At 35.3% G+C, this 10,767-nt stretch overlaps 1 protein-coding gene across 2 annotated transcripts in view; it reads right to left on the minus strand.

Moving 5' to 3' along the window:
- Window positions 1–403: 403 nt before the first annotated feature.
- Window positions 404–10,767, minus strand: part of THNSL1 (threonine synthase like 1) — a 15,150-nt gene continuing 4,786 nt past the window's right edge. For both annotated transcript variants that reach the window (XM_081820776.1, XM_081820775.1), the window contains exons 2-4: window positions 8,628–8,801; window positions 2,108–7,394; window positions 404–1,894 (exon numbers count right to left, since the gene is read on the minus strand). In XM_081820776.1, coding sequence (XP_081676902.1) covers window positions 5,115–7,346 — 2,232 coding nt within the window. In that variant the 5' untranslated portion in view covers window positions 7,347–7,394; window positions 8,628–8,801 and the 3' untranslated portion in view covers window positions 404–1,894; window positions 2,108–5,114. The remainder of the gene's footprint in view (window positions 1,895–2,107; window positions 7,395–8,627; window positions 8,802–10,767) is intronic.

The raw sequence follows: 10,767 nt of genomic DNA on the forward strand, positions 1-10,767 counted from the left end.
CCTCTTGCCAGCTAATCTCACCCCCCCAACACACCCCCCACTTATGAGTCCAAGGTCCGCTTATTTAGCCTTCTCTTCCCTCAGTTCCTAATTCTATGAACCCTATTTTTAAATATTATGCAGTTTAACAATGTTTATAATCAATATTTTAACAGAGACTGGCAGTAACTAAATTAGGTAAAAGAAATGTGAATCCAATTTTGAGACAGATGAAGGAAAAACAGATGTACTTGACAATTTTTTTGGGAACCCAAATCAAAATCAAACCTTACATTAACTTCAGGTCTTACCAGACGAGTCTCCATTTTATTTGACAAAAGAGCAGACAGATATCTTAGGTAACAGATGAATATTCACATCTAAAAGAACTAAAATAAAAACTTTAAATCTTATGCAAGAAAAATTGTTTCCAAAATTCTATTTATTCAATAAGAACATGAGATGATGAGTGCTGTACACAAAATATTCTGAAACATAAAAGTCCTCGAATTTTGAGGAAAATGACATAAGATCACATGAATTACCAATCTGGGGTATATGCTATAAAGAATACCCAAAACAGTATTTTTAACATGGCTTCAAATAAAACCTATTGTTGCACATATAATTAAATTAAATTTTAGTGTTACCATGAATACAAAAAGCCTAGTTTACTCTGAAATAAAATTAAACATGTCTTAATATTTGTGCCATAAAGAGTGCCAAGAACATACCTTTTTGTCAAAAAAAATTAACTTCTAACTGTTCAAAATGGCTCCTGGAGGATTTTCTCTTTTTTCAGCATTTCTCATGAACTCTAGAATATCGGTCTCAAAGTTTCCATTTTGAAAAACTGTAGTAACAAAGCATTTGTTTAAAAAGCCTCGCAAGGATACCATCAAACTTACTATGAGATGATATTAAATTGACTAATTTCAGGATCATTCATCAAAAATGAGAATTTACTTAAAACAATTCATTGAGGATTTAAGTAATTTCAGTTATAAACTCTCCTAATATTAATGAATGAAATTCAACCTGCCATTAGCAAGTCTGTGTTTCATAGGCCACTAAACTCTCAATAAAGTCTATGATAATAACCTAATTAGTGTCACATCTGCACATGTAACTTCAACGCAGTGACTCCAGACAATTGTTATCACCACTTAGATGAAGAAAGTCGGTAAGAACTCAGAAAGAGATAAAAGAGTTTGAAAACAAAAATAGCTAAATTGACTAATGCATCCTTCTATAGGAAGCAAACTCAACTTTTTGATGTAGAGCTCTCGTGAAAATATTGCCAATTGATCAGCGTATTGCTAGACATTATGCTGACTTGGTTTCTTGTCTCTGACGGGTCTCTTTTACTTGACACTGGCAACTTTCTTGGCTCTACTTTTTTGAATGAGAGGAGCTTACGCTAACTTTGATTTTAAAAGAGCCTATTTGTTTTTAAAGTCTGAAGAGATAAAACTAATGATTCTAATGGTTGGAGTGCACACACAGGGCCCACACAAATACCTATTTCATATGCAGATTTTATTCAAGTTCCTGGATTGTGACAAAAACTGTACTATTTATGTTTTTATGGGTTTGAGGTTCACATGAACATAGCCTTTTTAAGAAAATTAACATTAAGTAGTTTGAATTATGTAAGGTTTATAAGTTATTTAATGGAATGAAACAGTATTTGCCATAAGTGATTGGTTTTCAGAGTGAATTATTACAATCCAAAAAAAAACTCATACAAAACAATTTATTGCCTTCTACCATCTATTTTGATGGAAAACTATTTTATGATTTCCATTAATATGTAATTTTAAAATCTCATTTCCTCAAAAATCTTCAACTTGCTGTATTTATGACATTATAAAACAATTTCTCAAAGATAGTTAAAGCTAGAAATTATGACAGCCTGGGGGCGCCTGGGTGGCTCAGTTGGTTAAGCGACTGCCTTCGGCTCAGGTCATGATCCTGGAGTCCCGGGATCCAGTCCCGCATCGGGCTCCCTGCTCGGCAGGGAGTCTGCTTCTCCCTCTGACCCTCCCCCCTCTCATGTACTCGCTCTCTCTCATTCTCTCTCTCTCAAATAAATAAATAAAATCTTAAAAAAAAAAATTATGACAGCCTGAAATTTAATAACAATTTTTCATTTCATAGACAAAGCACAAGTTTTTATTTTAATAGTGCCAAGATATGAAACCTATTTTTACATATTATTGGAAAGAAGCACAAATGTTTCAAAGTCCATATTCACTAGTTTTCAACACAAATTTTACAAAACAGTACACCTACTTCATACAAGAACAGATAAACATGAGACAATCTAGACGTCAATTAACTGGTAAAAGGATAGACTGTGGTATTCATACAATGGAATATTATATATATAGTAATAAAAAAATTAATGAACTGTGGCTCCACTCATCTGCTTGGATGGATTTTAAAGTTCTTGAGCAAAATATAAAGTCATGGAAAAATATACAGTGTGACCACTTACCTAAGATTCAAAAAGAGGCAAAACTAAGCAATGAAAAATTATAAAAACAAACGAGAATGATGAAAATTTAGGATAGTGGTTGCCTCGGGGAAAGAAGTGCACATTATCAAAGAGGAGACCGTGTGGCTATCAGAGGTGTAACGTTCTACTCTTAGAGCAAGGTGGTGAGTACATGGGTATTTGTTCTATTACTCCTCCTTAAACTGTACATATACTTTATGTATACAGAGAAAATGAGGCAAGAAAACGGTGACTGTATAGACAACTCTTTTTGAAGAGCACTGATCTTGTGTGTAAAGCAATAAAAGATGGGAAGAAATGTGAATGTTTTCAGAGATTTTGTTTTGCTCTTGTTAAGATATGAAGAGAGCATCTGAATGACAGAAAGTTTCCATCAGAGGGGAGAGGCTGAAGAAACAGCAAGGATGACTGATGAGGCGAGGCATACGTGAAGGTCTGCCTCTGACGGGAGGAGGAGCATGTCTCATTCAGGCAGAGGGCGGCGGGGAAAGCTAAGAATAACAGGCACAGATTTATACAGTTGATGATGGGAAACGAAGTACATCAGATATGGTGGCTCGCTCCTCTTGAATGAGGCGCCAAGGGGAAGGGCAGAGCTGGCTTTGAGAAGAAATGAAGGCATCAAGTGACAGCTTGGGGCAGTGAGAGAAACAACTGACCACAGACAAATGCAGGTGCTGTCCTCGGCATTTCACCTTATGTGTTTCCCTGGCCTCTGTCTAGAATATACTTCCCCTTCCTTTTCACCTAGAAAATCTTCCCATCCTTCAAGACTCACCTCAGGTTCTACGTCTTCTGTGAAAACTGTTCTGACTATTCCACGGCAATCCTTTCCTTTTCCTTTTAATCCTTACAGCGCTTAACTCTTATCACTCGTTTTTTACTTACTCATAAACCATCTTGCAATCACTCTTTTGTGTTGTACATGGCTTCATTTTTCTGTGTGGTCTCCCTAGCTATAGTTCTTGAGGACAGAAATCATGTCTTTTTTTTTTTTTTTTTTAGCACTGTTGCTCCCCCTTTCAGAAGAATAGTGCATTCTCATACAGTGAACACTTAGCTGTTTGTTGTTCTATTTTTTAAATATGTCATCTACTTAAACAGATATTCTTAAAAGCAAAAGAAAAAAAAATACGTGAATAACTGAACTTTGAATCCTCCATTATTTTCTTGTCCCTGCTTCTGGTTTTCAATTTTTGGTTTTAGAACTTACTTGGTAGAAGCCAAGCCAGACATCCAATGTTAACACAAAATTGGTTTGATTTTTTTTTTTTTAAGATTTTATTTATTTATTTGAGACAGAGAGAATGAGAGAGAGAGAGCACATGAGAGGGGGGAGGGTCAGAGGGAGAAGCAGACTCCCTGCCGAGCAGGGAGCCCGATGCGGGACTCGATCCCGGGACTCCAGGATCATGACCTGAGCTGAAGGCAGTCGCTTAACCAACTGAGCCACCCAGGCGCCCAATTGGTTTGATTTTTAGTATTTTTTAAACAAATTGTTTCTACTCATTAAACTATTAAATTTTTTTCTTTACAACTTTTAATATGTTTCTTCATGGAGGTAGTTCTCTTAGAAAATGAGGCAGAATATTATCAGCAAAGACAAATTATGTCAGGAATGCCATCTTGTGGTTGAGAGTAGTCCATTACACTACAGATCCTTTCAGTAACAATCTTTAATTCAGAAATAAAATATCCAGTAAATTCACAAATGTAAGTCATGGTTAAAATTATTGTTACTACAAAGAAAGAAAAGCTAGGTAGGTGTGTTTTCAATTGTGTGTGACTTCAGTTGCCAAAAAAGACTATGTTCATCGAAGAGAGAGACAATGGACTCTAAATAATACAGAAAAACTGCTACCTATAACTAGAAATATACTTCTATCAAGACTATTAAAATACTCTGAATTTTGGAAAACTTTTCTCATGAAACAGATAATTTTACTTCTATATCCACTACTAACTAGTTATGTTATTACATCCTAGATTTAAATCATGTGTCTTGATTTTCAAAATATATCACCCTAACTATAACCATCCAAAGGGGAGTGAAGGACAGAGCACTTATCTAATTTGGATGGTGTAGGATACATAGAATTAGTTGTAGTCCAAAATGGGACTTGGAAGAGACGTAAAAACCCTGGCCCTATCTTAACAGATGAACTTACTACTTCTTCCATACAAGTTAGACATGTCAATGATAAATAATCTTTCTAGTTAATAGAAAACTAGTAATGGTTACAGATGTATTACTTAACAACTACGCTTAAATATTCTAATTGCCAAATTGAATACCAGACATTCTGATCCACTTAAAAGTGGGGATGAGGGCGTGGAAACTGATATATCCCTCACGAGTGCAAAGCACAGCACAACACAAAGGTCCATGCACTATGCTACCCTTGGTCACTTCCAGATTATAAGGTTCTAAGGAGCATGTGCAGGTACAATGTTCAGATTTAGAGATCAGGTTATTTGAAATTCCAAAAGATAATAGATCTACATGTAGCTATATTTACCAAAAAAAGGAAAATGCTATTGTACTCCAAATCAATGTCTGGGATTTATTATTGCATGCTTATCACCAGAAAAAAAAGTTTTACTCAAAAATTTTTTATACGAATTGATTTTGTATTAGTTTTTCCACATGATTCTTCATGACATTCACATTAGCTGCACAAACCTGGTACTCCATCTTCTCTTGCTGTTTCGTTCTCTCTAATAAGGCTTCGTGCGGTGGAGGCAATGCATTGTAGGAACTCAGCAAGTAAAGCTGACTTGAGGAGGTATGGTTGATTTCTTTAATCTTTAAAGCCTGCATGATAGCAGGTGCAAACTTCGAGTAATGAGCCGTAGATGAGACAATCACTGGGCAAGTTTTGTCTTGCATTCTGTCTGCAACCACTTTTGCAACAGCAGTGTGTGGATCCAGAATATACCCTGAAGTATTGTAGGTGGAATGAATAGCTGCCAGACACTCTCCCTCGGAGCACCAGTCGGCTACAAAATCCTGCTGGAGTTTCTTAACTAGCATCTTCTCTATTTGGAAGTGATGCTGCTCTTCTAGTTGATTAAACAATTTTGTGATTAATTTTCCATTTTTATCAGCCATCAAGTGTAAATGTCGTTCCAGGTTTGAAGCTTTAAGAATATCGATTGCTGGTGAAAAGGTTTGTGCTAATTTTCTTTCCCTTAGGTCATAGTGTCCTGTTTTTATAAAATCAGTCAAAACATGGTTCTGATTAGAGGCACAAATAAATTTGCGAATAGGGATTCCCATCATTTTGGCATACACTGCTGCTAAAATGTTACCAAAGTTTCCTGTGGGAATACAGACATCCACCGGGCTTCCAAAAGAAATAAATCCTTGGCTAACAAGATCAAGATATGCAGAAGCATGATAAACTACTTGGGGAAGCAGTCGGCCCCAGTTTATGGAATTAGCTGAACTTAAGACCGTTCCATATTCCACAATAAGAAAGCCAGCAAAATCGGAATCTCTAAAAATGCCTTTTACAGCTGTCTGGCAAAAATCAAAATCTGCCTTGACACCCACTGCCCATCCATTTTCTTTCTGACTGCCAATTATTTGTGCTTTTTGAAAATCACTTACTCCGTTCTCAGGAAAAAACGTGGCCACAGCTATTCTTTGCTTATCGTTCTTATTAATACGGCTAAAACCATTTAAGACAGCACTCCCTGTGTCTCCTGAAGTAGCTACAAGTATCATATAATTGCAACTTGGTGGAATACAGTGTGCAAAAAGATGAGGCATAAGCTGTAAAGACAAATCTTTAAATGATCCTGTTGGTCCATGAAACAACTCCAGGATGAACTGGTTGCCTGAGAGGTGCCGGACTGGGGCAACTTTGGAGCAGGCAAAGTTTTCCCCGTAAGCAGTCTCAATCATTTCTCCCAATCTGGCAGCAGGTACATCAGCGGGATGTATACACTTTTCCAGCAGGATTTGTGCCCTTTCTATGTAGGTTGCTCCTACGAGGCTTTTCCACTCCCTACAGTTTAATTTTGGAAACTCTTTCTCAGGAACGAAGAGTCCACCATCAGAAGCTAACCCCTCAATCACTGCTTCGCTAAAGAATTTTGTTGAAACCTTCTGTTCATCGTCTTTAGGCCAAATGTGTCTTGTTGAAACGAATGTTTCTGAGTCCACATCTTGGTACCGTTTGACTGCACTGAGCACTTTGTCAGCGACCTCCTCTGGGGAAGCCCCACTTTCACAGAAAACACGGGTATCATACCACTTCTTATAATACTGTCTTCTAAACTTAAGTAAGTCTTTCATAGATGTTCCACCATCCTGACCTATGATCCTATCAATTTTCATTAATTTTAAGCGGCTGACTATATCTATTAGAGGTACATCCAGGTATACAATTATCCCATTTTTCTTCAGATGCCACATGCTAGCATCATGCATTGGATTGGACCCCGTAAGGGAAATCACACTTCCAGATGTAGAGAAGTTTAACACGGCTTTTCCTTCCTCTTCTAAAAATTGCTCATTACCAACATCCTGTAATTTTTCAGACACACTCATATTCCAGGTTTTTTCAAGGATATCATCGTCCACATCTATGACACAACAACCTAGTTTCTGACCTATTATTCTGCCTACTGTTGTTTTCCCAGCACCAGGCGGTCCCATCAGGATAATATTTTTGTCTCCAACAAGAGAGTGGGTTGAGTGCCATGACTTCCTGAATTCTGCAAGTGCAAGGGTTCTTGAAAGAAACAGCTGCACATGTTTATCCGTTCTAACATGTATACTGGGAAAACATTTCTGGGCTATTTGTTTCAGATGCGGACATCGGTTAAAGTGGAGCATTCTCTTTTCACTTTTCTGCCCAAGTCAACCTAAAAACTGGCTTTAGCCCTTTTCAAAACATAAAAACAAAAAAGACATTTGGTTACTAATTTCAACAAACTTAAAATCCCAAAGAGGACTGAAAATAACCATGTCCACGGTACCTAAACTGTTTAGAAATCTTTCAAATGTATGGGACATTTTTTAAAGTACTCAAACCCAAATTCTCATATATTACATATTATCCTTTAAATAATCTTTTCAATCTCAAGCCCAAGTGATCAAAACTTTAAAAATTTGTAACTATAGGCAATGCTTTATTCAGAAAATGCCATATCATAGACACTTAAAAAAAAAAAAAAACATACTAAATCAGATTAGTATTTCTTTTCCTGTAATGAAAAGTGTTTCTTGGTTTATAACCCATATAAACAAGGATTATTTGGAATGCTATTTACTTGCAATTCATAAAAGCTGAATATTCTTTATATTTAATTTCTAACTTCAGTTACACTAACATGCTGACAGACTATCATGCTCCTCATAAATTTCTCATAAAATTCACAACAGGGAAGTAGAATATTTGCTTACAAAATGCTTAAATAACTTTCCAAACTGTAGGACAAAGGTATGGCATTTTCTTTCTTATGTGCCTTTTATATGCATATTGTAAAGAATCATCCTTAGATATTTTTCACATTGAAGTCCTTTTTAAAAAAGCTAAAATGAAAGGTATAATATTATGCAAATAGTTAAGAAAAATTGATAATTAACAGCAAAGTCAAAGGCTACATATTTATAACCTTATCTGCATGAAACCGTCACTTTTGTTTCTGTCCTCTAAACATTATCAGTGGAGACACTTAACTCAAATTCCAAACTCTACAGTGATAGCAATAAAAACAAACAAACAAAAAACTCAGGAATGTTTCCAATGATGAGAGGAAATCATTATTCTGGCATCCAAAGAACCTCTGCAATTCCCCATATTGCTCAAATCCCTGTCTTTGGAAATGTACTCAACATTAAAACACAAACGTCTGCCAGACAAGTCAAATTCTTAGTCATATGTAAAATGCAATTTAGTAACTGTTGCAGTGTTCATTCAAATTGACTAAAGGAACTCCACAGACATCTAGTGGGGCTTTTCACATTTTCTGCAACTAAGCCATATTAAATATCAGATGGTATGTTCAAATACATTCTGAAAACTTTTAATCATTTACTACTGATTATCTGTGCTACTGTGTTCTGTAATTAAACATTTAAACCATTTTAAAACTAACACTGAATTTAACTTACAAGTTAAATCAGAACCGTCAAGAGAAGGAATACATTTCCTTATTTGGCTTTTCAGCTTGTATGTGCTGTCCTTAATTCCCACTGACTTGTAAACCAAATGACACACAGGAACCAATCTCAGATGAAGAGTTTGTTGATGCTGAGGCAAAGTCAATCTTTGCAAAAAAACGGAGTCTATAACAGAAAAATTTTCAAGTTAATCATCACTGCGTACAATGTTACAAAATTCCACACAGAGACTGGTCTATTATTAAAATATCCACCTGAAAAAGTTAAAGTCCAGAAAAAGAATGAATTGACCCTTTTCATGTTTCCCCAAATCTATTATTAAAAGATTAAGATACTGTTTTTTTTTTAACATCTGTGTCTTATAATGGAAAAGAAATTCCATTAAACAGTACTGAAGGAATTTCTTCCACCAAGCAATATGAAAGACAGTAATATAACCAAATAAGAACAAATATAAAATCTCTCACAATGACACCTGAAATTTTAATTACTTAACTGGATGTTTGGTGATGAAAGAAAAATTTAAATCAGTGGACTAAAGCTATGAAATGAGTGTCTGAATTACTCTTGTGGGTTGTTTTATCCATCTGAATCACTACACGATTTGTATGTAGTAATATCTACTGTAAAAAGCGCAAATATAGTGTCTGCTACACACCGGTACCCCTTGTCTATTTAATTGAGTTTATAATAAATTCAAAACATATCATAGTGGCTGGCACATAAGAATATTCTCATATATAGTAATATTATTATCACTCAATGGCAATGGACCAAAAACATATAAATTGAATCAGAATATCTAGACTCAAGGCTAGGTGTATTTTTTCATGGTTTGGTTAGTTTATAAGCCTTCAGAAAAAATATGGGTACTTAGCCATGAATCAAGAACTGTTTTGCTATGCACAGTCTAATTCTTTCCCTGCCATAAACCAAGGATCAGAGAAGGATACACTTGAACCATATCGGTAAAGTCTTCTATTAAACTGTATTCTAGTATAGTACTTTAACACCAGCTAGTTTTCTTGGAGGAAGGGGAACACTTTCTAAAACCATCTGCTTCACCTGCTATTCAGGAGTGTGTGTTCTTTTTTAGTTCCCAATGCGTAACTTTCTGATGTCTGTATTAGCAGTAACTGTAGTATTACCTGAGCAGCTGGTTGGTTTTCTGGACATTAAATCTTTTAACTGATCTTTTTCACTTTGTGTTGGTTGCTACAATGCTTACCATCAATTCCACTAAAAGTAGAAGACTGTAACACAAATGTTATGCATTCTTTGCCTTATCTTTTATAACCTTAGTTTTCCTTTATTTTATATGAATTAAAAATAGAAAATTATGACAGCTTAATTTAATTTAGTATATTATTTGACCATAAAAGTCTTCCTGAAAATAGCAGAAGGCAGTTTTAAGGGCAGTTTATTATCATTTTAAAAGAAAAATAAAGATGATGAATTCTATTTTAAGTAACATACTAAATTTTGTTTTGTAACATTTTAGCCACAAATTAATTTTAGGGCTTCAACATCCATTGTAAGCAAACCAAAAGACAAGATGGAATAATATCTACAGTATGTAACTTTCATCTGGAAACTAAGTCTTTACTTAAGAGGTAATAAACTCAATTCTCATTATTCATGGTATTATGTTCTATAAAGTCATCATTCTTGAGTACTGAATTAGTGAACAGTGAATAGTCCCATTGCTCCTAGGGGAAATACAGGGTTAGGTTTCTGCAAGCCTCAAGTCACATTTTTGCCAACTGATCAATACATAGGCTTGTTTTGTGTTTCTGCTTAAAGTCATTTTATATATTTTTTATATTTTTAATATATAATTTATACATATATATATGTAGTTGACTCATTACCGCTGTACAGCCAACAGCACTCTAACTTAAGCCTGAATGAAGCTTATCTAACACACATTTTATCTGTAAGGCACTTATAGCCTAATTACCTTAGGAACACTAGGCAGCACATCAGCAACCTCGGGGCCATTTTAAACGGCAAAACCACCAACTAGAGGTACAAAAATGTGAAAAATGTGGCACTAACGAAATAAGTCAAACAGAGAAAGACATGTATCATATGATCTCATTGATATGAGGAATTCTTAATTGCAGGAAAC

The sequence above is a fragment of the Leptonychotes weddellii genome, chromosome 5 (genome assembly GCF_054177405.1).
Source record: "Leptonychotes weddellii isolate Sample4059 chromosome 5, ASM5417740v2, whole genome shotgun sequence".
In the NCBI taxonomy this organism is placed as follows: Eukaryota; Metazoa; Chordata; class Mammalia; order Carnivora; family Phocidae; genus Leptonychotes; species Leptonychotes weddellii.